The sequence below is a fragment of the Betta splendens genome, chromosome 24 (assembly GCF_900634795.4).
Source record: "Betta splendens chromosome 24, fBetSpl5.4, whole genome shotgun sequence".
NCBI lineage: Eukaryota > Metazoa > Chordata > Actinopteri > Anabantiformes > Osphronemidae > Betta > Betta splendens.
The window spans coordinates 7,748,328-7,775,284 of NC_040901.2; the positions used below are offsets into that span (position 1 = coordinate 7,748,328).

The following is a 26,957-nucleotide window of genomic DNA, read 5'->3' on the forward strand; positions in this document are numbered from 1 at the left end:
AATCCTGTCTGGGTGGCTGCCTGAAACCAACTACCTTCTGTGCTGTAATTGCAAATTGTCTGTGTGCCCAACTCCCACCACGTCCTGTCTGAGACGGTAATAGAAAAAACAGGGCCTCCTCACACTGTACGGTGTCATACTACTACTACTACTACCTTTCTGTCTGCTGTGTCGCGATCCACATGAAGCTGGCTTGCTTTCAATAACAACATGGCTGAATGGATTTGGGCTTACACGTCTGACTGCATTGGGTGAGAAGGTGATGCTGTCCAGGAAGCGCACAGCGTCCGCGGGGAGCAGCCTGTCCAGGTATTTAGCGCAGGTGTCGTAAGCGTGGAGGTGGTCCTGCTCCGACTGCGGCTGCCGTTTCAGCAGCTGCGGGTCTCCGTCCCAGAACAGCTTCTGCAGCCAGACGGCGTGGACGCCGCTGGAGGAGGCGGTGGCGCCGCCGCCGCCGCCGGGCAGCGGCAGCCGATTGGCCAGTTTGGAGATGGACAGCACGTTCTGACTGGTCAGCGCTGGCTGGAGGACGGCCAAGGGGTCCAGCGATTCGTCCGTTAGCTTCCGGTAGTCGAGGCCTGAAGGAGGCAGACTTTCATTAGGAGAAATACAGATGAATGTGCTTTTATCGTTGGGTTTCCATAGAATATAATGGATGATTTTACATCCAGTGCATTAGCAAAGCGTTTCATTAGGAATATACAACAAAGTGCATACTACTGTATATTTATGTATTATTTGTGCTGGCAGGATAATAACAGCAATTTGAAAAGCACAGGACTTTCAATATTCCAATTTGTCACAGAGTCGAAAAGAAGAATGCACAGAAAAGAGACGTTGATGTAAACAACACGAACATCTGGATGAAAAGTGGTCCAATTTGAGGACCTGTCTGTGAGCATCATACAGTATCAGCCCCATCAGCCTGTGCGTGCTGTCAGACCGACACATTACTGTGGCCTGTCTGGCCTGTAAATATTTAACACGGCTCTGTCCGTGGGGAGGGTTCAAGGCTGCAGACACACACACACACACACACACACACACACACACACACACACACACACACACACACACACACACACACACACACACACACACACACACACACACACACACACACACACACACACACACACACACACACACACACACACACACACACACACCTTGGGTGTCAGAGTGGGTTTTCCCACTCAGACGGTCACCTGATGCCGTGTGAGAAACGCTGATGGAAACTGGACACAGAGCACCTGTCTCCAGTCTGAATGCTGCCGTCAGTGGCTCTGCGAGTGTTAGCGTTGCAAGTGTCTGCTCAGGACCGCACATTAATCATTTTTGAATGATCGTGTGCATGGACAGTGTTAGTGGAAGGTTAGTGCACGCGGGGGTTATATTTCAGCAGTGTTTGGTGTGAAGTATTTATGTGGGTGTGATGTTTAGTAAACAGTCAGGTGCTAAAGCAGTGATGTCATATGCTAATTATGCCTGACAGGATGCAAAATGTAGCAAACAAAGTGCATTTCTCGCTAGTTCATGTGCCTTCAGGTGGACGACTCAAGGGTGTGCGTGCATGTGTGGCAACGCGTTTTAAACAGAGACGTGTCAGCAGCAAAAGCCGCGGTGAGACGGGGAGCAGAAGGAGGAAGTGAGGCATGAAAACGCAGCTGACACCCAGCCGACCTTTCCTGAACCCCGCCGAGAAGTGACACCTCCCTCACCCAGACGCGGCAAAAGTTGGAGCGCCCCGGCTGCAGAGTTGAACCCGCGCCCTGGACGCGGCGCCCCGGCAGAGGGCACGGTTACAGCAAGGGCAGGAGGAACAGGTGGGCAGTAAGCGATTCAGTCACGGGCATGGGAAACATATTCCCACAGCACGAGAGGAGTCATAAGACAGAATGAGACGGAGATAAAATATGCTGATATGAGAGGGAGGTTCTCCGCGGGGACGTTTTAACAACTTGTCCAGACTACTGGCATTCAGCTGATAGATATTTATACCCGACATCTGTGACTTGATGACACCTACGGGATAGGAAGACCGTCAATATCCTTATGTGAATCATTATCAGCCATTATTGACATTTTCAAGCTTGATTTTCTACCAGAAATCTAGCATTAACCCCTTTAATCCTGCTCCTCTGCCCCCGTGCTCCTCCTACCGTTGGCGACAGCTCGGAGCTTCTTGAGCAGCTTGACGTGGGAGTCCGGTTTGATGGTGGTGGTGACGTAGCGCTCGCAGCCCGCAGCGTCCAGTAAGGTGTAGTAGTAGAGCAGGCGGCCCATATCGGTCCCCTCCACGCTGGGCAGAACGTATTTGGTCATGTGGTTGTAAAAAGCCTGGGGGTCGCACTTCAAAGTGTCGAACAGGCTGAGCGACTCGCTTCGGGCTTCAATATCCTTGGTTGAAAGGCTGGAGGAGGAAAAGAAAGAAGGAAGGAAGGAAGGAAGGAAGGAAGGAAGGAAGGAAGGAAGGAAGGAAGGAAGGAAGGAGAAACATGAACATTCCATATGTTTCTGTGAAAAATACACAATAATTTACTAGATGGCACAGTATGAAGAATCCTAAATGTCTGGCATCGAATACAGTCGTTATGCTAAACTGCAGAATAGCAACTATGTCTTCGACAGATAAGACAGAACAGCAATACTGACAAGAAACGGGAAAATCAAAAAAGGACAAGGACGTCCAGCGGTGGAGAATATTTGGCTGAAAAGTAGTTTCTGAAATGTGCTGTGCAGAAGAAAAACAGCGCTGCAATCTGCAGGCTTATCACCAAAGATACAGTACAGTCCCCTGGAAGGAGATGAGGATTTCATAGATTACTACTCAGAATATATTTGAGAACTTCGTCTGCCGAGACATAAAACGTGCAGAACGAGAGGGGAGAAAAATCCACGCGCGTGATTCGAGTTGGGCACGACTTGGCTTCTCAAAAGCACGCTTCGCCGCAGAACTAACGGTTAACAGCAGCAGGTGGTCCGAGGAATGGAAGGACGAGCGATGAGAGCGCGTGCAAAAACGCCGGCGAGAGCGAAAAACAGGAAAAAAAAAAAAAAAAAAAAAAAAAAAGACTGGGAGCGAGTCCGTCGGAGCAGGACCACATCAAAGAGGAGGACGCGGCCTGCAGCCGCCGGCTTCATAACGTAAACGCCGCTAATCATCCTCACAGCGGCTTCCAGGGATGGAGGCTGGAGGGAGGGCAACGCCGCTGGGCAGGTGAGTGGAGGCCGAGTGGAGGGTCGCGTCCCGTTTTCCTATTGTATCAACCTCTGCTTCAGCCGAGCGTTGGCGATACATTCGTCCTCCTCCCCCTTCAGCTTCTCTGTTCTGCATCTCTGTCCGTGACAGCTTTATTACTAGTCTATTGCATATTGCTTTCCCCGTCTGTAAATAAACCCGCTCTCATTCCACCTCTGTTGCGTCCATGTGTCTGTAAATACCAGGAGCTTCCCATTACACCCTCTTCTCAGTTGTTTCAAAAGCCGGAGCCCATTTAATCCGGGTGAGTGTTCCTCCGCTCTCTCGTTACCATATTCCGTGTTGTTGCACTTCCATCATGTCCAAAACAACAATAGTCCTGCAGTACATGCAAAGACATGTTTAATTACTGCGGTAATCACAGAGCCACAGTGAAATTCCAGGGGAGCGCTGGCAGAGCAGCCGCGATAATTCAGCATATGGCGGCTGTTTAAATTCACGCAGGCTGTGTTTTCTTACAGCTAATTTGTTTGCGGTTTTACCGTCCATCAGGGGCTTTGAAAGTGTGCTCAGTGCAGGATAAGACGGCAACAGTCATGGGGCAAAAGGTGGCAAAGTAGAATTTATAGATTTATATTATACTTATATTAGTTGGTTTTCAAATTATCTGCCAGTGTCTAGAAGTTAATAGACTTTAAATGAGTAATTAGCTTGTTGTTAATGTTATGCCCCAAGGTGCTTCTCTTTAACTCTTATTCAGCCATTACGTTTCAGTGTGCCGATAAAACACACACATTCTGATGCAGATGATGACTTTCTACGGCCGTGCTCCCATCACGTGCTCTGAATAACTTGCCTCGTCATCTTACACAACTCAAGCCTGTGCTGAACGCTGCAAATATCTTGGAGGGCACCGCGATGGTGAGGTCTAATTTTGCGCAGACTCGACGATGAAAACACAGGATTTATTTAGTTCTCTTTTTTTTTAACTGAACCGGAGGTTGTAAAATTGCATCTCTGAAACCGCAGGAGAACATCTCCCCTCGCGCTCTAGGTCACGGTCATGCTTCACAAAATCTCTGAATACAACAAAAGAATAAACTAAAAATAAAAAATACCAACAGAGTGCAGTGAAACGCAGACCGTAGCAGACCTGCAGCAGAATGTACGGGCAGTGGCCACATCTGCATAGGTTTGCTTTGGACACTAAAGGTTGTCATTATAACGACCTGCAAGACCTACAAGAACAGACGACTGCAGGGTTTGAGCCGCGCGTCGATTCCACAGGAGCGTTCATTCGCTGCTAATAGGACCGTCCCAGAGACACGCCGGCTCCATCATCCGTCTCGTCTTCCTCCACTTATCCGGCCCTTCCTTCCCGTCTCTATAATTTTGTGGGTGTTTATCTACCCAACAACCTCTCTCTCTCCGTCCCGTTTGTTTAATGCTTAACAAATAACATTCAGCGGCTCTTTTTGCTCATTTGACCCGCATTTATGCATTCATCCCCCTTTAGGAGCCGCGGAAATCGACAGCAGCATCCGCCCATTGGCATTTACCAGGATGAAACGGATTATTAACTATTTACCCTGCTATTACATGCGCTGATAGATGGCTACTATGGAAAGAGGGGCATGTCATTTTAATCAATCAGAGTCAAATTCTCAGTGTCAGGGCGGTGGAGTCGATGCACGTCTTTTGCCTCCAGCTCGACTTGATGCCAGGTCACAACAGGCACCACTACTGCTGCTGCTGCATGTAGGATGAGTGAAAGGCGAAGAATGCATTTCCCTGCAAAAATCAATAGAAGTCCAAATCCCATCCACATCTATTCCTTTAAGTCGTGGCCCGTCCTCTCTATTTATATCCACCCCTGCGCCCATCCATCCATTAAATCAATACACACACTGCAGGTGCTCCTAGTCAAGATTATGCCATGAATATTCTTTGTGCGTTTGTCACGATCCTGAGATTTCTATAGACGCCGGCTGCTGTTGTGTGGGGGTCGAAGGAGTTATAGGTTGTAATTTATCGTTAAGTGGATCCATAAACCATTTCCTTATATCAGAATGCGACGGGGGGATGTTTATCACGGATTCATATACATGCGTGCGCACACACGCTCACTCACACGCGTCCTGACATCCTGCTGAAGAGGCATTCCTCTAAAACAAGGAAAGGTGCCGAGCTAGTCAGATCCCTGGCTATGAAGTCAGAGAGCAAATAAATTATGGAAATAGACTCCGACGCACCAGCGTCCTTCCTCCCGCAAACACAAGCGCGTGCACACGCGGCGGACGCGCGTGCGCGCAGACGTTCACAGCATGTTTAATTTACTCTGGGGCACTTTAAGCGCGGTTTCCAGCGTTTGTAGGTGAGCTTTGTTGTGAGCGAGACAGATTTCATTCTTTTGATACAGAGGAGACATTTGCGCAAACAAAGCGAACAGGGATGGGAATACATCCAGTAGCGCAAGCAGACACAAGCCACGCAGGCTTGTTCATGAGCGCAGACTAAATATTTCAGCTTATGCGAAAGTGGGTCTTTTTCATATTTGTTTGTGTGCGCGTGTGCGTTCACCTACCCGCTATCTGTAAAGAGGAACTCTAGGTGAGTCATGTAGACCTCCCACAGAGGAACATTGTAGCGATTAGCTAGTGACAGAGCGATTCTGTACACACCGCTATCCAGCGTCCTAAACACGAGCCGAGAGGAGGAAAAAAATTATCAGTTTTCTCCATTATGAAAAGGAACAGAAGAGCGATCCCACTGACATGGACGCAGGAAACTAGGAATTATTCCAGCCGACAGCCCCCTCCACACTTACTCCGTGAGACCAAGTATGGTCTCCTTCTTGTAATGGGCGTCGGAGCTGAAGCGCTGGACGTCCACGCCGCGGCCGAGGCCCTGCAGAACCTGGGCCTGGGTGAAGTCCCTCAAGCGCTCGTTGTACGCGTGCAGCTGGAAGATCATCGTCTGCAGCTCCTCCGGCCAGTCGGAACGAGCGGACACGTGCTGCGTGACCGAGCGGATCAGCTCCTTGGGGTCGGCCTGCGAGCAGACGCACACACACACACACACACACACACACACACACACACACACACACACACACACACACACACACACACACACACACACACACACACACACACACACACACACACACACACACACACACACACACACACACACACACACACACACACACACACACACACACACACACACGTTAAACGGAGCGTTTCATGCCGGCGAAAGGCCACAAAGCAGGACTAAAAGCTACATTTGGTAACGACGCCAATTATTTGTTCCCTCTGTTTGAACACAAAAGGCAATTAGAGCAGTAGAATTTGCACATCGCGGCCTCTTCGCCAACGGAGGTCAGCATTTTGGCTACCGATATAAAAACTAGAACCTTTCACATTCCTGGCAGCTCGTTGCCTTTTAAAACTGCTTGCAACCAGTCATGTCTTTTATAGAGTTCCTTTTCAGTCCATTTCGGTAAAACCCACCCCAGCTTCTTGGTGGTGTGGTCCATTTACAGGCTCAAAATTGATCCTAACTCACTATAACAGACACATATACTGTATATATTTACAGCAGGTCCTCTGCATTAAATCAATGGACTGAGGGAACCAGGCTAATGTGCAGAAATAGCCTTTTCTGTGCTGTACCCCCCCACCTACTAGTGATATGGAAATCAGGCAGCACTGATCCTCTAGTTGAGCACCATCATATCATGGCAGACGAAGAGGACACAAGATAACATTTGAAAAGACACCACTCAAACCTCGCGCACTCGAAAGGATCCCGACAGAAGCGTGTAATTCGCGTCTTTCATGTATTAATTCAAGGGACATCATGTCGGTCCCATAAACTGCGAATGAAAATATGCCTTCAGGCAGATTTACGTAATTTTATGTAAATGTGCTAATTAATCTGTGTTATTCTGGATGAATACGCAAACATATAAAGCCCTGAAATGTAAAGTGAGGTTTATTCCTGTACCATCATCCTATAAACTATATGGAATGTGAGCCAGCAGGGAAAACACTAATTGCCCAATGTGGAAGCAAACCCAAAAGCCAGAAAGGATGTTTGGCTCATGTGTACAGAGCATGTGATAATATCCATAATATAATATGCAGTGTGTGATTTGTTTTCAGACAACACAGCGCTGAAACCTGCCTCCTCCCCGTAGGACGCGGAAGGTGCAAACTGCCTTTAAGGCCTATTATTAAACTATGTCAGAGATCCTACATCGCGGGGCATCTGCAGCTTCACAGGTCGCCCATTGCCTCGCGCTGACAAAGTAATGAGGCCATTTTCAAAAAATGCCTGTAATTTTCAAGAATCATCAGAAATAGGCGGGGGCAGGCGACTGTCCTCACCTATAATTTTCCTTCCAGGGAAACTCCGGCTGTTGCACCTGAGCTAAATCAAGCAATTCAATATGCACCGTTTATCCCCACATCGCAAGGAAATACGGGTAAATGTAGCAGAACCATAATTGCTACACTGCGATTCGGGCCCGTTGGGGAATAAGACAGTGGATACACATTTGTGATTGAGAGTCTCATGCACAGGGAGCAGGAGGTGAGCGTTGTATCGCTCTCATCACCTCTACTCTAATTAAACCAACTCCTGAATTTGGTTTTTGGCATCTCATACGCTGTCACCCAGCAGGAGGAGATGGGTTATTTGTTGATCTTATTTGCATACGGCAATTATGGCTGTTGGAAATGTGCGCGCGCGTCCGTGAGCGTGGCTTTAGCGGCGGTCGCGGAGGCAGACTCACGGTTCAAAAGCAGGACGGGAGCGAGAAAAGGGGGAATATTACTGTAGAAGTGCAGGAAGTCGCAGGAGGAGGTAAATAAGATGGAGGGGGTGGAGGAAATCTTTGTTGATGCAGGCACTAAAATGAAACAAAGGAAGAGAATGTGCTAGAAATCTGACAGACAGGCCGTTGTTTGAACAATGAAATGAGGCTTTTATGATGAAATAGTGTTTGCATCCTCGCCCCGTGTGACATTCATCTACACTACTTTGTGTGGAGATCTAGATTATGTCCTTCCTTAGCTCCCAAAGCACCACTTTGTCTCACATAACTCAAATTGTTCCTCGTACCTGAAAGGAACCTATTCAATCTTCTTCCTAACAAGTTCTGATGGTTCTTATCCAGTCAGGTTGCTTTTTTTTCCTCCCAGTCCTTTGTGACAAGGAAGCAAACAAATAAACTACATGCAAGTGGAGCTGCTTGAGCTGGTGTGATGTTACACAGCTGGGAGGAGGCCAGCTCAGGCCAGCAGCCTGTTCCAGCTGTTCCACCGCTGCCGCTGGCTCTCTTCTCTTCTCTCCTCCCTCCTGTGATGCCACTAAAGAGGGATGGGTGTAAAAATAAACTGCGCGTCACAGCCTCAGATCTCCTCGGCCGTGCCTGCTCTCTTAATTTCCCATGCTGTTACATTGCAGCCAGCACTATACATAGATAACTAATACAGCAATAGCCGCTTTTCTACACGTGAACTAAATGAGGATTTCAGTTTTTATGTGGCATATAGTGGAGACTAGAGGGAAAAAATGTGTTGATTTAGTGGATGTTGCTACAGTGATTCTATTAGTCAGCAGATCACCTACAATACAACAGTGACATTTGCCGCAGCTTTTGTAGAAACAGATGTGTACATAAAGAGATCTCCCAAGACTCGTAGGAAGACGGAATACATTTCCTGCACGCGTGTTCGCTTTGCCGTACAATTTTCAATCTCTGACATAGTTATTTTCGCATTGCCGCTTCTTTCTTCCACTGTTTACAGCAACATCCTCAAACCCTACGTGCAAATACTAGAAAGTCTGGCCCCAGCGCAGCTCACTGAGGAATCTGGGGGGGATTTTTTTTCCTTTTAAATATATATCTTCATAAGATACGATCTCCATTTGGCCTCGTGGGACTGCTGAAGTTTCCCCATGAACCTCGGCTGACATTTAGAGTGCATCTTCGCTCAGAACAAAGGCTGTGCATTTTGTCCCTCAGCCTGTACCGCTGGTGTCTGGAGATAGAAAGTGGAAAATACTACAGATGTTACAGCTGTGCTCAAAATGTGATTCATCAGCTATCAGTTTACAAACTTTCTTCATCGAGTCGCCTCAGTTCATCCTCTTGAGGGAACCTTGAATATTTTAACGGGGCTTCAAGATCCATCCGTAGCTCCGTGGACCTGCTGGTACAGTAGCGATAGATCATAAAGGTCCTCAAAGAGCCATAAATATCTGTACGCGAGGAGATAAGTGCACTTGACCCGCTGGTTGTGAAATGATAGATGTCAGGGGAACAGCACGATTAAGAGGATTCATCATGTGAAAAAAAAAGGCTACACCAGAAAAGGTCTAAATGAAAGAACATGCAACAATAATGCAATCCCTGGAAGCCATCCCACCTCCCCGCACTCCCCCCAGGCTGCCAGCACGAGCCAGTAATGATCACAAACACTTCATTTGTTTTCATTTTAAAACAGCAACCCACAAAAGCAGTTTGGATGGGTGTTAAATGTTTTATGTATGATTATACTGCGCACGATACAAGATCATCGCAGCCTCAGACAAATTCAGTCTAGCCCAGTTTCGTGTGGTAAGGATAAGATCAGTGCAGAAACAGCCATGCCCTCCCTCTCCAGAGAGATGCTAGTAATGATCTTAATGAGTTGTATTTATATCATGCTTAACACTTAGCTGTACAGGCAGTGGCCTCATTAGCACCAATTCAGCAAATGTTGTATACACCATGTGCACATAATCAGGAGAAATGCAAAGGGGAGCGGAGACGGGCGGCGATTTTAAAAGGGATTATCGCTGCACAAACACGCTCGGCTGCACCGCGGGTCATAATGCGCCGTGAAGGGACTGATCAGAAGTACTGTGAGTTACAAAGACGCCGAGACAAGACAAAAAACACGCGCGTAAGAGGAGCAGGAGTAACTAACTTAGCACAAGCAAAGTCTCTCATCAAAGCTTTAGTCTCTGCTTAGCCTCAGATATTCCCAAGCAACTACAACGGTGCATTTAGAGTGCATATTTGTCTAATAGGGCCCTCTCCGCGCCTATTCTACTCGACAGGGCTCCCATGGGTGAAATATGGACCGCTAATGATTCTGGTACAAGGGTGCAATTTGTACAAGAGCACAGATTGTTCAAAAAGAGGGAAAGCGAAGTCATTGGGTTCGCGCCGCTTCTCTATGAAAGGGAAGTCATTGAGTCCAACTCATTATTCCAGTCAATTCAACAACAGGGAGCTGGCCTCGCCGGCCTCGCACTTCCGAGGTCACTTCCCACAAGCCGACTCCCGTTGTGAAATGTCAGTAGATGTGAGCAAACTGTTGCTGTTTGAAGTGATCTCAACACGATTAGGGAAACTTTGACTTAAATTTATTTTTTCCCCCAGGTTTGAAAGAACTTCACAAGTGATCAACACTTGACTCATGCATCAAAAGTAAACAGCTGCTCTGCAAAAATGTTTTTGCTCAGCATATTATACTTATATATTTATCGCTAATATTAAATTAAGCTCACGCGTTCACGCATAGTCACCGTCTTCAAGGCAAAAACTCCCATTAAAACAGACCTTAACACTCGCTGCATATAAACACAGGCCACTGTGCCGGATCCCATAAACGGCTGCAGCGGAACAAAAAAAAGCGCGTTGAAAAAAAAAGCGCCTCCGCTTTGCAAACGAGCACTTCAGCTGTTATAATGAAAACTTTCAGAGCGAGCAAGTGGAAATCAGCTCATTATGCCCCGGGGAATAATGGAAAGCCAGGCTCTGTGTCATTGAGCCGGGTGCTGCTCCATCATGCCTGGGAGGTGTAATTGGATGGGAAAGTAACGGTTAAAGACCCTCAAAGTCAATAGTGAGCTAGTGAACCGTCAAGAGGAGATGTGCATGTTGTAGGCCTGGTAGCAAAATGTAGAACTAGAGCCAAAATGGCCCGCGTCGCAAGAAGTAAGAGAAGTTTAAAGATGAAGTGATGGGTGCACAGGTTCACCTGGCTACGCAAGGCGTCTGCTACAAATGCAGCTCTGGTGCAGATGAGGGATCAGTGTGATGTGCCTTGCAGGGAGCTTCAGCCCTAAAACATTTATATCTACAGGGTAATGAGGAAACAGGCTTCACCGAGTCTCTAGAAAACAGAGTTGTGGTTCTATTTGCAACTGAATGAATTCCGCGGCTTGAGTGCTCGGCGGCGTCTCGCCCGGGTATGAAATTATGTGATAGCGACAAGAGAATTGAATGAGCGCGAGAGTTATTGAGACACAGCGTTACTGCTCTTCAAGTGGAGAGTGGGGAAACACTTGGGAGACAGCTTGACACGCCACAACAAACACATGCACGCACACACACACACACGCCAGCCCCCCCCCCCTGCTGTTACACAGGGAAAGATCCAACGGCGAGGCGCGCAAACATGCTGCCTGCAGTAACGCAGCGCCTGCAAACAAAGGCCCGCGTGCGACGCTGGAACACGCGAATACAGTCCCGAAGACACAATGGAGATTTATGACTGATCAAAAGACGGATTTCAGTTGTTTAATGCTATTGACACCTTGAGATTTGGAGCATGTGATCATTCCAGTACATTTGGAGGAAAATGTATCTAAATATATATGTATATAAATTTTAAACACTCATGTCTGGGTAGGAGATATTATTTCCCCGTTAGGCTGATTTGCAATGCAAAGCGAGCAGATGCAAGAGACACCCTGGCATACATATCTGAAATTAAATATCACAAGCTGCACAATGCGTGCCCCCTTAAAAGATAAGGGAGTGTGTGAGAGCTAAAGAAAGCACAAGAGAAATGTATAAAACATGCGGCGTCAAGATAGCATTGAGGACGGGGATATTTGACAACAGCGAGACGGGCCCTAAACGCAGCGCAGAAAGAGAGGAGCGATAGCGGAAGGAGCGTCGCGGCGAGGAGGGATGGGATCGGCAGGAAGACGCGGGGACAGGACTGCCACGGCAACGGAGCAATTCATTAAAGTTTCCACAGAGAAGCACAGGACGCAGAGCGGAGGGAGAGAACGGCTGGAAGCGTCTCCTCCCTCCTGTTTTTATCAGCGGCGGAGGCGAAAAGTTGCCACGGCCTCATCAATAAGAGCTGAGTGAAGGCGAGACCTGGAACACAACGATAACAAGCACTCGCCCTGGTGGAACTCAGTAAAATGAAAAGGAATGAAGTACAAACTCGGAAGGAAGCGGCGGACGGAAAAAAGAAAAGGAGAGATGAGCTAAAAAGGACAGGACGGCCGCCAAAGTGTAGAGCAGAGGAGGAAAAGCTGTGTACGTTTTAAGTTAATGGACTTGAACTTCACTTGAGGCAAAGGGGTGAGGAGTGATTACTGCCATTAGGAGGCAGGAGTGTGTGTGTGTGTGTGTGTGTGTGTGTGTGTGTGTGTGTCTACTGCTGAACTCGTGTAGGTGCTAATGTGCGAGCATGTGTTTTCCTTCGCAGCGCTGACCTTGGCTGGCGACGGGGACACACTTATCCAACCCCCCCACCCCCCACCCCCCCACCCCCACCCGCTCTTTTATCGGACTCTAACATCTCGCCTCGCCGCGTTCCGCCTGGGATAAAGCCACCGTCTACCCGCGGAAAAGGTTACAGCCATCTCCGCTCCATCCTCCACCAATCGTCACCCGACGGCCACGTTTTCACATCCTGCTCTTGCGTCAGTTTACTTTTGTCATATAGTAAAGTAACGTAAATTAATTATCATTTCAAACAAACATTAGCTTTTTGAATTTTGCCCAAATTAAAACAATAGAAAAACAATTACTGCACGCAAAATGTCTGCTGGCTGTAATTAAGACACTGGAGGAAAAAATGATGTTTTATGGATAATGAGACACATGGTACAAACCCATTTACACACATATTACAGTGTCGGTTTTGAATTAGAACAGGGAGGTGAATGACTATTGTGATGTATAAAAGGATAATTACAGCTATTTTGAACCTGGGCGTTGTTTGTCCAGTTTGTTCCATTTGGACTAATTGTGCTCAATGTTTGCGCCTCTTATATCGCTAAAGCCTCAACGCTGGTCCAGCATTCAAAGCCAAAATTGGAATAACTCCAGGGGAGCAGCACAATGACCCAGGTGTCTGATTGCTGGTGGCTTCAGCCCTTCTGATTACGCTGCCCCGCTGCTGGAAAAGAGGCTGTGGCGCCGAGCAGCCAGATGCTCTTCAAAGCCATAAATATGTATTTTAATGTCCTGCCAGCAATCAGTTATTTTGAAAAATTTGTTGTCAGTGTTTGACTTTGGGTAACAGCAGATACCTTCATTGAAAGCAGCCCTTCCCTCATCATGTTAAGGCGTGTATGTTTCTCGGGAATCAACCATTTTAAGTCCATTAGCACGGGCTGCCGTTCACTTATGCACATGTCAGACCCTACAAAGTGCCCGCTCCATCCTTCCCTCAAACCCCGTCTGAATGACATCGAAATGTGAATGCGGCACAATTATCTAAAGGTTTCCCTGTCCGTCACTAAATCATCCATTAACTAAATAAGCCAGCTCACTAATACTGCCACAGTAATAGCCTCCTCTAAGTGCTTTTGTCATCTTTGACAAGCAGCTCTTTTTGTAAACCGACATTAAAACAATATTTTTTCTGACCTCTCTGAAATGCTTCTGCCAATACTTGGTGCCTGGGAGAGCTGTTATAGATGGAGGATTCACCCCTATGTTGCACTTTTCCTCCACTTCTTCAAGTAAATGGTCTTTTCATTGTAGCATTTGCATAATATTACCACCTATAACCCAACACAAACCCCGTACAGTTTACTGTAGAAACCACATTAGCCATGTTAGACGGTGACACTGATGGATACGCGTGGTCCACTGGTGCCTGAGAGCCATACATCACACGCCCACCTGCTCATCCACTCACTCGTGCCTCCCAAAACAACCAAACCTGGTAGAGAGTGTGGTTCTTGTCCTTGAAGCAGGGTATGAGTCTGGAGTAGATCTGCAGGGAGTAGTAGTAGGCGGCCAGCTGCAGCGACAGGGCGGAGTGACACTGCTTCTCAAAACACTGGTTGGCATCCAATACCTGCACACGCAACAGCACCAATGAATGATTAAAACACACACATAACTGTGCATTGTTGTGGGTGTTTTGCAGTAGTCTGGTTAATTCCAAAACTCTAATCTAAATCTAATAATGTTCAGTTCAAGGCTAAATAAATCACCTCAAAGTCGTCAAACATCACAGGCTTAAGGGAAAAAAAATGTGTGTCAACCCATCCGGATACCACAAAGTAAGTCTGTTATGTCACTTTAATCCGATTGGAGCTAACAAGCTCTCCGGGAAATATCTAAGTAATTTCTACTCGAGCGCTTTAATGTTGCACTAGTGATGCGGCGAGCGTTAGGGCTCGTGAGGGATTTCGCTCCCTTCCACTTAAACACCAGCCGGCGCCGTTCGCAGCAGGCCTCCTCCGGCCCCGGCGCGTCACACCGTGGCTCTGACAGCTGCCAGCGAGCGGCGCCGACGAGCCGGCGTCAGGTGGGCAAACTGACAGGACGTGCCAGTGTGTTTTGAATGGGGGCCCGACGCGGGACTGACATGCACTGGCTGAGTAACAATCTCATTTGAGTTCAACATGTGACACCCATGACACCGACCAGAATAGCTTAGTGTGTAGTGAACAATAGGAGTTCAGTAGAGGATATGGATTCACTCACTATAATCAATCTGTGTGTGTGTGTGTGTGTGTGTGTGTGTGTGTGTGTGTGTGTGTGTGTGTGTGTGTGTGTGTGTGTGTGTGTGTGTGTGTGTGTCCACCTACCTGAGGCAAGGCCAGTAAGTAGGACAGAGCCAGCATCATGTCCCTGGGAAACGCGTCGTTGGCCAGTTGCAGCAACACTGGGAAGAACGGAGAGACGGAGACGAGACTTTAACGGAGGAGTAAGAAGCAGCCCTGAACTCCTGAGCGAGGAGCGTGCCGCATTTGTTGAACGCGGACGACAGCGCCTGTCAGGGTACACATCCCTGCAGGCCAGAGAGGAGCGAGGGAAGGTAAAAATAGAAGAAGGACAAAGTCACCAGGCATCAAGTCCCTCCTGAGTTCTGGGAATCTGTCCATCTTAGAGTGTTCATGTAGTCGGCGTGTGTGTGTGTGTGTGTGTGTGTGTGTGTGTGTGTGTGTGTGTGTGTATGTATTTGTATGTTTACATGCAAGGCTTCTCGCGCAGACTATTCATTATTCAGAGCCTGCACATGCCTACCTTCTAATAAGGGCTCTCCAAACGAGTCCAGACCTCATCTGAGTGCACTTTAAAGTTAAATCCCCTGAATGCCGTATTAGACCATGAACATCATTTGAAGCAGAGATGCTTGGAGGAGTTTGAATATTAGAATCAAACATTATTGACTGGGAATACATTTCTCCTTCCATAGTACGTACTGTAGTGTCCTACATGGGTACATTAAATACAGTCGCTCACCCTTTAACCCCAGTTCAAGCTTCACCGATTAGTCAACTGAAGATGAGTTTGCAGTAACTTTCATCATTAACCTTTACGAACTGAACTTTCTCTTACCCGCTCTTTTTAGCCACCCTGCAATCTTCAGACTCACCTCCATAACAACCAAACAACCTGGTGAATGCCGGCACAATTATGCTTCCTGAGAAACGAAAATATTTCTCCAACTACTCGGACAAACTTAATCACAACCATCTGTCCCTAGTTTGTGTTGCGCAAAAAATGTTAGGAGGGACAGTAAAATGTACTTAACGCCATTGCCAAACCTTTTAACAACAACTGTTTTGGATGCCAACATTTGATTTGAGCACTTTTTCCCTTTTTCACTTTTGCCAATTTTAAATACTTTCAAACTGCTCGGGGTGCTAACAGTATGGGATGGGAAATTGGGACACAGCCCATGTTTTTGCAATGCCCTCGAGCTGATGGGATTTAGAGCCTAGACTGTCCTTTGGGCGCTAGCATGGACATTCACCCCGCCTGCTGAACCCACGGCTTTAACAGTCAGCTCAGTCACACCTTCATCACCAAAACATTTGATTAGGAGCAAACTGTAAACACACAGACTCCCTTTGTCACTCACTCACTCACTCCGAGGAAGCAGTAGGAGAAGCAGAGGCAGACAATCACTTTGTAGTCTCCGACCCACGGAGAACAAAAGCCTGTGCTTGCGATAAGAGCCGGAGACAAAATGGAACAGACAGAGGAAAGTAGAGCATGGACACTGGGAGAGACGAGGGCGAAGGCGGCGGCGTGTTCACTGTAGAACAAAATGCACAATGATATGTATGCGTATGTGTGCACAGGGCAGCACCTAATGCGTGTGTGTGTGTGTGTGTGTGTGTGTGTACACTGTATGAGGGAGCAGGGGTGGGAGGGATGCCATAACAGCTCTCTTAAACAGAGTGCCCACCCTCCTCCTTTTGTCGTTTTTCTCTCCCCTCCACTACAACCCCCCCGGGTTTCAATGAGCACCTCAGAATGAGCTGATTACACGCCTCTCTAAAGCTACTGATACCATCAGGACAGGAATTACCAGAGGGGTAAACACACACACACACGCGGTGAAAAGATAACCCCGACTTTAAAGCATACAGTACTGCTGCTTGTGTGTGTGTGTGTGTGAGTGAGAGAGAGAGAGAGAAACAGAGTGAATAAGACACCACAGGGAGGAGCGGGTACATGAGCTGGGTGTGTTTGTGCCCCTGTGTCAGCTAAATCAGGCACATTGTTAGCAGAACGGTGAGACAGTGAATTATTACCACTTCACCTGTGCAGGCGGCTGTGAACAGGCATTGATCGCGGGCCAATGGCGGCGCTCCACGCGGCTGTAGATTAGAGTCACGCATGCAAACGCGCGGCTCAAACGCGCCCAGTCGCCTACTACTCGTGTCATCATTAATTACCTGCGCCTTATCGGGGGCCGGGCACCAATCGATATATTTATATTCCGAAAGGCCATCGCGTGCTCTGTTTGTTTTTTTGAAGACGGCCGGCGTCGCAGCCGATGCGGGAGTCATTAATCGAAAGCTGTTATCGGACGCGACGCCGCCCCGCGTCACGCTCAGCGGCAGCCGCGAAGCGAAGGTGACTTTTAAGGGGAGATATTAATTTGAACGACAGTGGCACCGAGAGTCAAGTTGTTTGTGTGCGTTAGGGAGATGTGCGCGTGCATAACTATGCCGTGCATTACTATTCCATCACACACACACACACACACACACACACACACACACACACACACACACACACACACACACACACACACACACACACACACACACACACACACACACACACACACACACACACACACACACACACACACACACACACACACACACACACACACACACACACACACACACACGCTCAGACTCTGGCATTTGTTTGCTCTTTATTTTTGTGGCGGGCATTGATTCTGGGGAGCAGCTGTGATCCATTACCCAGCATGGCCTTGATGTTTTGACTTGATGCTATCTCTCTGGTATCACCGCGGTGACATGTCATTATTTACTGTTGCTGTGGGTTGCGTGCGGATACATTAATTAATCAATACCGGGCTATTTTTCCTATGTTGTCCCCTAGCGCGCCGCGTACGGGCTCGCTGGAAAGATGGATGAGGGGAGGAGAGGCCGAGCTGAGGGGAGATGGGACATGCAAGTCCCGCCAAAAACAGTGTGCAAAAAGTGTCTACAACTTTAAACACAGCAAAGAAATGTCCTCTTAAAAAGCAAGTAGACACATGAGGATGTCAACTCAAATACACTTTCCTACTATAAATCCCAAGTCTGGAGAGTAATGTTAGTGTTACTGTACTTGTGACTGGAAAGCAGGAGGAGACTAAAATATGGCGCTGCAGATGGGAGACAATATGGCCGGCGTGTTGCGTTTTACTTCACACCACAGTCTCAGTCTAGACTGTATCACAACTGCTCCAATAGTTTTTTTTTTTATATTAAATGAGCCCACCACAGTTTACAACTAGGTGGGAAATCGGAGTGTGAAAGCGTTCATACTTCAGCTGACAGCTGACTCACAGCTGAACGTGATAAATGATGTGGAAGAAATGCCTAAATTGGTCCGGGGCAAGCAGTTTGAGGTTCGAAATCAAGCTCTGCGCACCTAGAATAATGAGCGCGATCAAACGAAGGTTGACCTGGGTGATATGGGGCTTCCCTCTGTATTTAATGTACCTTCCGTAGCAGGAAACAGGGTTTTTCCTTCGGTTTTGACCTCAGCCAGTTTGCCCGTCCTCAGCAAAACCTCGGCGAAGTTTTCCTGAGGCACGGCTTTGTAGGTCGAATACACGTCTTGACTCTACAGGAAACAGAAAAAAAGAGTGAGGAAAGTACAGTAAAGTTCTGATCACTCATATGTACAGTACACGCTACATCGTCTCTCAGGCGTGGGTAAAGTTTGTGCTCTCACTTCACAGAGTGACTCCTGTCCCTCTTTACTGCGCCCCCTCCATCCATCACTCTGCCTGGTTGCATTTGTCTCTCTTTCTCTCTCAATCAGCCTCTCCTACCTCCCCGCTTCCTTCATTGGAAGCGTTCAGGTAAAAAAACAATCCCATTGATCAGCCCGCTCATAGACGGATGGACGCGGGGAGCCATTATTGGTAGATGGATGATGGAAGATGGATGGACGCTGGAGACGGAGCGGAGGAAGGAATTTGGAGAAGACTATTAAAATGTCATGAGAGGAGATGTATCGGCCTTCTGTTTCCCCTCGCGTCCACTCTTTTAGCTATCCACATGATTTGTGTCTCTGAGTAAAAAGCCCGGCCGCAGCCCAGGGCGACCATTTTCTAGGCATAAAGGTCAAACTTCTCCTTTTCTTACTTTTGTTCTTTTCTACCTCCATAACTCCATCTGTCGACATTCTTTTCTTTTTGATTTTAACGGCCTCCCCTGCACACGACACACACAGCACTTCGATTTAACTCTATCATATTAGCTTTTAAGTGCTGCTCTGAGGCCGTATATTCTGCCAGAGATGGGAAATAAATACTATTAATTGTGATTTAACGGGGTGTGACTTGAAGCACTCACCAGGTCTACATAGGGATCCTCAACAAGCTCTTGATAAAAGGGGCCGCAGCCTTGACGTTCCAGGTTTGAGTTCTCGCACGCGTCGCTCCGAATAGCGGCTCCCGTGCCGTGACCCTGAGGAGCCATGAAAAACACCATTAAACTTTCACAACATGCTCTCACCCCGTCATCTCCCGCCGTCCCACAGCTCACAGCCTCTCCTTCAGAAGCCGCCCCGCCCCCCACCGTCACAGGCCAGACCCGGGACGCCATCGATCTCCGCCCTGGCGACCACCGAGCCAGCCTAGCCGCCGGCAGCGCGTGTATATTGAAATATTCAACAGGCGGGCCCATTAATTATGCACAGTCAAGCTCTTGATTAGTTGTTTTTAGGGGGAAGCTTGTGAAGTCTTAGGAAGCGCGGGTGAGATATAGGGGAACAGGCAGATATGCAACTGTGACTTTTATGCACACAGCGTGCAGCCCGGGACCTCATGGGGTTCCGTTACTGCTAACCGCCTGATCATGCCTTTTAAAGCTCATTACTGATTATGCATTCATAAAGATGTACACATACAACAAAGCGCATATACAACCACCACTTATTTTGCCGGCTCTCCATCTAATTACGCTGCCCCTGGTTCTGGGAAGCGGTTTTCAGCTCCAAGCGTCAACTAAAGGGTTTAAGGTGTTTTTACCTGCAGCGGCCGCAGATAGTTGAGCGATTCCTTCCACCAGCGGTGGTCGCTGACGGCGGTCAGCACAGCCTTGGTGGTCAGCCCCGTGGTGGTCAGCACTTTCATGGTTTTGGCTGTAGTTCTGTGCAGCAGGTCGCCGGCCGCCCCCCCAGAGGAGCCAGCAGTGGGAGCGACAGTCTGGGACCAACAAAGATACGTCGATTGTTTATCAAAATAAAAGCAGGCCAGTGACAAATCAATAAGGAAGTAAAAACTAGTTGTCTTCAATCAATAAAAGTGCAATAAAGACATGTTCTTATCTATCGTTATCCATGAATGAATAAATTTAACATTCTGTGTGTAGACGTCTTGGAGGGTTGTTGAAGCAACACGACCAATTTCAGTATGTTGGATACTGCACAATTGAAAAAATAAAAAATAAATAGACTGAAAGTCTGTGAGGCCAAATCGTTCAGTGCCCATGGTCAATAATTGATTTGGCAGGATCGAGGACCAGGGAACAAAAGCAAACACGCACCCACCCAGAGCTGGAGCACACGCGCACGTAATAATCTGAAGGGCTTAAGTGTACATAGATGAGCAGTATTTATATCAATGCAACGCTAAAATGACAAAAAGACATCTTCAAATGAGCCCCCGTCACCACACAGGGGGGACGCAATGCAAGTCATTAAACATTAACACCCACTCAGGGCTTCATGAAACCGACGGCGCTGAAGAGAAGGAGAGGGGAGGCATAAATAAACCAAGGCGCTGAGCAGCCCTAACACTAGATTTATAGCTCATCAAACGTGGAGCGATAGGAAAACAAAAACCGAGGCACGCCCACACAGGAACAGTAGGACCGACAGCTTGGCTTGTGAAGATGTGTGAACGCACGGGTTGATGGAAAGAAAACACAGACACATGTACTGTACATACAACACACACCTTTACAGCGCTGGTCTCCTCTGCCTCAAGTCCACTCTGTGTGTTAACAGGCTCCATTTGATAGTTGACTGTCCGGTACAACACCTGAGGGGATGAGGGGGGAAATAAATATAATAGGGATTCCAGATCTACAGTAGATGACATTGGAGAAGCCTTTAGCAGAGCCCAACCTGGGTCTGCAGGTCACTGGAGGCGGCCAGCAGGCCGTGGATGGCGTCAGGCGGGCAGTGGGTGAGGGAGAAGGCCAAGAGCTCCTGCCGGGCCTCCAGGTCCCCGTATCCCTCGCACTGGCCCAGCAGGCTGCATACCTCCCATGCCGGGCTGTAGCCTGCAGGAAGAGCACACGGACGGGGGGGGTTAAAGGTGAAATGGAGCGCGGCGGGAAAGGCAAGTAGAATGTGCTTTTAAATTAAAGCGAGAACGACTGCGGGAGATAATAGCCGCCGAAATGAAAGAATCGATAAAAACATTATGCGGCAAGACGAGGCCATAGAAGAGATAAAAGCAAATTGTCACATAACACATTTACTCTCCATACTGAAATTTAGCACAATTTAACTCCGTAATAGTTCTACCACCACTTATCTATCATGAATCCTATCAGACAGAAAAAAAAGCACGTCAGGATATAACACACTGCATTTGAGGAGCAAAAATGCTGAGAATATAAGATGGCAATACAGCAAAGTGTAACCTCCCGAGCCCCTGGGATATTAATACATATTTCAACTACATTTGTTCCAGCTTCATCACAGTTGCAAAGCAACGCGGAGCCTCGGCTTAATTCTCCCAAACACATTCAATTATTGCCTCCGCGCTCGCAGATGGAGCACGCCGGCGCTCATCTGATTACGCCTTCTCCTCCTCCCCGACGCTCTGCTCCCCAACACCGTCTCCGTTTACCCAGCGCCGTCGGACGCCGCCGCGAAACTCTACTCCGCTTTCATTTCTCCGCGGCGCAACACAAAACCCAGTCGAATGAAAGCGGGATTACTGTATCGCAGTGACCGCTTTAATTCCCCTCAGAGAAAGTTTGAGGAGACACCAAATATTATTATGACATCATTCTTCCTCTTATTGTTCTCGTAAATGTGAAGACACTAAATTACTTTACTGTGATTTGGGAAATTTGAGAACTGAACCAAAAAAAAAAAAACTCAAGTGACTGAAACTGTAAGATGAACTCCTATTGACCACAACCTAAAGACCCGCTTACAGTATGAGCACAGGCTCCAGTGTGATTACTCTACAACAGACTGGAGCTGCCACGCGCTCTGATCATATTTGGGAAACCCCACCATTTGGCACCGTAGGTGTAAATGTAGACAAGCTCACAATCAGTTGATACATGTACTGTCCCATTTATGAGCCGAAGGCGCCCATACGGCTGTTGTTTTACCGTTCACAGAAAGAGGAAGCGAGGCGCGGCGGAGGACATTTTCAGTTACAGTAAATTGTGTTTTACGACGTACAGTAAACGCCACATCACGGCGGGCAGAGGCAGATGGGAAAGGTTTCGGTTAAGAGTCAAATAACCTCGGCAGATAATGAAAGTGTTGGGGGGAGCCCGGCAAATAGGGAAAGGTCCCGACAGGTAGGAGGGATGGTTACATTAGTTTCTCTACAGGCTTCAGTGCACTTTATGATGCTGGTGTCAACTTCCTGCCTCACGCGTACCTGCAGCCATGAGGTCCTGGCAGTGAATGTAGGAAGCCTTGAAGTCCAGACACTGGAGGGCCTGCTCCGCCAGCAGGGTCAGCAGCTGACCTTTCCGCGTGCTCTCGTCATCTCCTAGGCACAAACCAAACACCAATACATCACATGTATTTTTAAAATGCATTTTTTTTTTAATCTTGAGGAACATCGATGCATTACAGCTAACACAGCAGAAACATCTGGTTTAATAAACATGGTATTAAATCCCCAGACAGACGTTGAATTGCACTACCTGCACAGAGCGCGAGCACGAGGCTACATATTAATCTGTGTTCACAAGAAAAATGAGGCCGTTGCTATGTGTGTTTATCTTAAAGAGGGAATATGAAATACAGAAAAATGATCCCCGCGTCTTTCTAAACAGAAATTAATCTCAGTTTGATATCTTAGTGTTTCTGTATTAACATTCACGCGGTGGCTCGGCGCAACCTTTCATCTGGGTGTGAGCTCAATGAACAACAAGGGGAGGACAGAGTGATCAAAAGAGGCATGAGCAGAAACAGGACCTCTGAACAAACCTGTAAACTCGAGATCAAAGCGCCGCGGCTCGAGATGGAGTGGGTAGAAGTGCGGCGTGTTTACCGCGCGGCGGAGGACGGCGCCGGTCAAATATTTTCAGGGTTAGCGGTGAAAGGGTGCCTTCAAACGCTGTCGAGACCCCGACGCCGACGAGGCTCGTGCGCTCGTTTGGGTGTGTGCGAGGGTGCGAGCGCGCCTTCAGTCACCCCTGTGTTCTCTGAGAGCAAATGCTTTTATCAAAAACACCTCCTGGCCTTATTTCGCGGCCTCAATCAGACATCTTGGGAAACCAATTGCAGCCCTTACCTATGCTTGAAGGGCAAATCAAGAAAAGGAGGGGTGAACGAATGAGGAGTGTGAGGAAGGAAAAGCGACAAACTGGAGCTGGAGTTAACAAGCTTAAACCGCAGCATCCTTTTTAAAGCCGGTGCAATTTAAGTCTCATTTGGAATCGTAGTTATTAATTCATCCAGATGAAAACAAGTTTTTGTCTCATCCCTGCCCCACAAGACTGAATCATTTACAGAGCGTTTCTGTAGACTGCGGCAGGAACTAAACCCTGAGGGCTTTTTAACTAGTATACGGGTGATACCTGCATTAAAAATTCACTAAAGAACCCTGGAGCTATGCACCCTTCAAAACCAGCCCCCCCCCCCCGAGTGAGTGTGAGCAGCACAGGCGAAGAAGCGCCACCAGGCCGATACAGATCTTTTAGCTGGTGACAGGTCTTAGGGAGAGTGAGACGAGACATGAACAGGCTGCGAGCTGAGAGACGGAGGACAGGGAAACGAGGGAGGAGACGGAGAGATAGAGACGGAAGAAAATAGCTCACAGCCTGGATGAGAGATAGAAGCAATGGCGGGGGAGAGAGACGTCCGTGTCATCGCGGGCTGGAAGGCAGCGGGTAACAGGATGCGTCTTGGTCTTTGCCACAGGTTGTCAGTTTGCTGTGTCAGTGTTGGGAAGGCGAAATGCGCCAAAATACGAACACATTCCTCCTCCACCGCTGCTTCAGGTTTCAAGTGTTTTTCAAATTGAACCCGCTGTAACATCTGTCTTATCGGCTCAGGTGTCGGTGGCATTGACTGACTCGCTGAGTCAATGGGTTGGCTGCGTTTACTGCTCACTGCGATCTGGGTCTGCAGATTGCGATCACTACTGGGAGGCACGAGGCTCATCCAAAAACAGAGAGGAGACTAATGTTCTGTCTCACAATCAACGATCTCTGAGCAACATCGTCCACAGATTACTGTCCCAGTTTGATTTCACCTTGTTTTCTATTTAGTGTAGTAATTAAATACTTGCCAGATTTTACAAATGTATCACATCAAAGTCTTGTCTTCTGGCCTAATTTTGCTAAAAACGTAATACCGCTTGATTGTCAAAGGGAATATTAAGTGGCTAATAGACTTTCAGATATTTTCTGTTAAGTACAAACATATGGTTGATGCCTGAGGAGAGTTAAAACAAATACTGAATGCTGGACAAACTGAAATCATTCATTCAGTTACAAAGCCTTCTTGAAGGCCGCCTATCAGCGTCTACGAGCACTAAAAAGGACTTGAGTCCCTTTATCTGTGTGCTTTTCAAGCAACATGAAGCAAATCGACAGAGGTTCAAAGACGCTGAACAAAGGGGTGCCTCCATTTCACATGCAACAAACACAAAAAGTCTGCATTTTTAACATAGAAAAGATTTAAAGTCTCCTGATCTTCCCAATCTCGTCAGTTAAGAGGAATATGTCTGCATGGTGAAGCCAAAAGAGGAATAGAAAGGATCCAGTCCTGAAACTAAAGGAGGTTTTCATGAATTATTATTATATTATTGTGCCTAGTACAGAGTAATTACCCTCTGAAGAAAACTGTGCTGTGTCCCAGTGCATGCTGGGATGCATCTCAGTGCCAGTGTGCATGTTTCCATTACCTGCCACTCTGAGGAGCGAGGCCAGGTTCAGGAGGGTGGTGGACTGCTTGTAGGCCGTGGAGCAGTGGGCGATGCACTCCTCCATGATGGTCAGACGATCGGATCGCAGGCGCACTGGAAGGTTGGAAGCAGAGGTGGAGGAGAGAGAAACAGAGGTGGAGGAGAGAGAAACAACAGCTGATGAAACGCATCCTAAACAGCAGAAATAAAATAATACACGGCATATACTGTATACAGTGAGTGTATGAGCCAATTAAAAACATACTTTAGAATTAAGATAATAAAACCACAAGCAAGTTTCAAAATGTCACCTAAAGCTGGTTGAACTTCTCAAATGTTTACAGTCCATATCCCGGAGTATCCACCTTCCGGCTACTCTGTCTAAAATTGCCCTGTTAAGGTGAGTTTCATCTATAAGAGGTCTGGAAGTTCGCCTGTCAGGCTCCACTTTGAAGTTTATCGCACCCAGATTTTCATAACTCAATACTTCTTAAACCATTCTAAAAAAAAGTGGAACTTCAACAAATAGACCAATAACTTTTGTAATTTTTGTGATTTTGCTCCGTATAACTGTCAGTGAGCCGACTGGAAGCGTCTCAGTAAAGCAAACATGGCTCTTAAATGAATACTCAGGATGTGTTGACTTTCAGACTATTCCTGGTGATTCTTTCACAATGTTAATTATTACCAGATCATTCCCCCCCAAGTCTCACGGTTTTCGAATTTTCAAAAAAAAAAGAGTTATAATTTGATATTTATAGACTCTTAGAATTAACTTCTGTATTTTTCTGAACTTGCACTTGAAATGCGAGAAATCTCATTTTTAGAGGCTCCGCAGGTCTCGCTGCATTCACTGCACCACACTTTGCATCTTTGTTCATTGGCATCACCTTGGGCTACATCTACAGGGAATTCGGGGAAGGGTGTTGAGTATGAAGCAGCGCCTTAGGCTCTGCAGGAGAGCTGCAGATTAACTATGCTCAGATTCTTTCACTTCATCCCAGTGCATGCACATGTGTGAGCGCGGAAAACTGAGGGAGACAGGCGCTTCTTCCTTTTGTAAAACAGAAAAATAATGTTTTCTTTTTTGTGCCCTTGTGTCGGTACAAATGAAGAATGCGAGGGCAACATAGGCAACACAGATCCGGCCCTGAACACTCAATATACACTACAGACAATAATCACAACTCAATTTTTGTTCATTCCATCATCTGCAGCCTCTGCTGTTTGTCCCTCATTTGTTTCTCCTTACACTTTGTCCCTGAACTCTGTCCTATTCCCACTTTTGTCTATAAGTACAGTAAGGCAACAATGAGTGGGCAGTGAGAAAAAAAATCAAGGAGGACTAGGATACAAAAAAAAAAACTAAGGAACAGGATATTCAGAGAAAGAAGGAGACACTTTATTACTCTCCCTGTCACAGTGGTTTTATTATTCTGGCAGCTCTGTTTGATGAGGGCAAAGGGAGGCGAGAGCGGAGGGCTCGAGGGCATACTACACCTTGGTTCAGAGGTGAGCCAATGAGGAGGCCAAGCTGGATCATTCCAGCTTTACGGTTTCTTTTAGAGAGCAGAAAATCACGCCTAGAAACTGCTGCAGTAAGGCACCGGCGTGGAGCCCGAGGAGAGCGGAAAGTGCATGGGGGTGAATACTGATTGATCAGGTCCTTACACATGGAGCAGAAATATAAAAAAGGACAAAAGTGTGTGTGTGTGTGTAAGACGGAGCACACGGAATAAACACTTCAATCCTAATTAGGCCATCAACCAGATGTTGTTTGCTCAACAGCTGATCCATAAATAACCATATATTAGATATAGTGGTAGGAAGAAGTGACATATGGGAGCACGGACAGCACTGGTCAGGTCATGCATGAGTGA

The 26,957-nt window shown here is 47.4% G+C and overlaps 1 protein-coding gene across 2 annotated transcripts in view; it reads right to left on the minus strand.

Moving 5' to 3' along the window:
* nbas (NBAS subunit of NRZ tethering complex) overlaps positions 1-26,957 on the minus strand; it is a 93,672-nt gene that overhangs the window by 28,812 nt on the left and 37,903 nt on the right. For both annotated transcript variants that reach the window (XM_029141477.3, XM_029141476.3), the window contains exons 33-45: positions 25,078-25,191; positions 22,597-22,710; positions 21,090-21,247; positions 20,920-21,003; positions 19,990-20,166; positions 19,313-19,426; positions 18,452-18,575; positions 15,059-15,135; positions 14,182-14,319; positions 6,030-6,253; positions 5,787-5,897; positions 2,163-2,413; positions 235-578 (exon numbers count right to left, since the gene is read on the minus strand). In XM_029141477.3, coding sequence (XP_028997310.1) covers positions 235-578; positions 2,163-2,413; positions 5,787-5,897; positions 6,030-6,253; positions 14,182-14,319; positions 15,059-15,135; positions 18,452-18,575; positions 19,313-19,426; positions 19,990-20,166; positions 20,920-21,003; positions 21,090-21,247; positions 22,597-22,710; positions 25,078-25,191 — 2,030 coding nt within the window. The remainder of the gene's footprint in view (positions 1-234; positions 579-2,162; positions 2,414-5,786; positions 5,898-6,029; positions 6,254-14,181; positions 14,320-15,058; positions 15,136-18,451; positions 18,576-19,312; positions 19,427-19,989; positions 20,167-20,919; positions 21,004-21,089; positions 21,248-22,596; positions 22,711-25,077; positions 25,192-26,957) is intronic.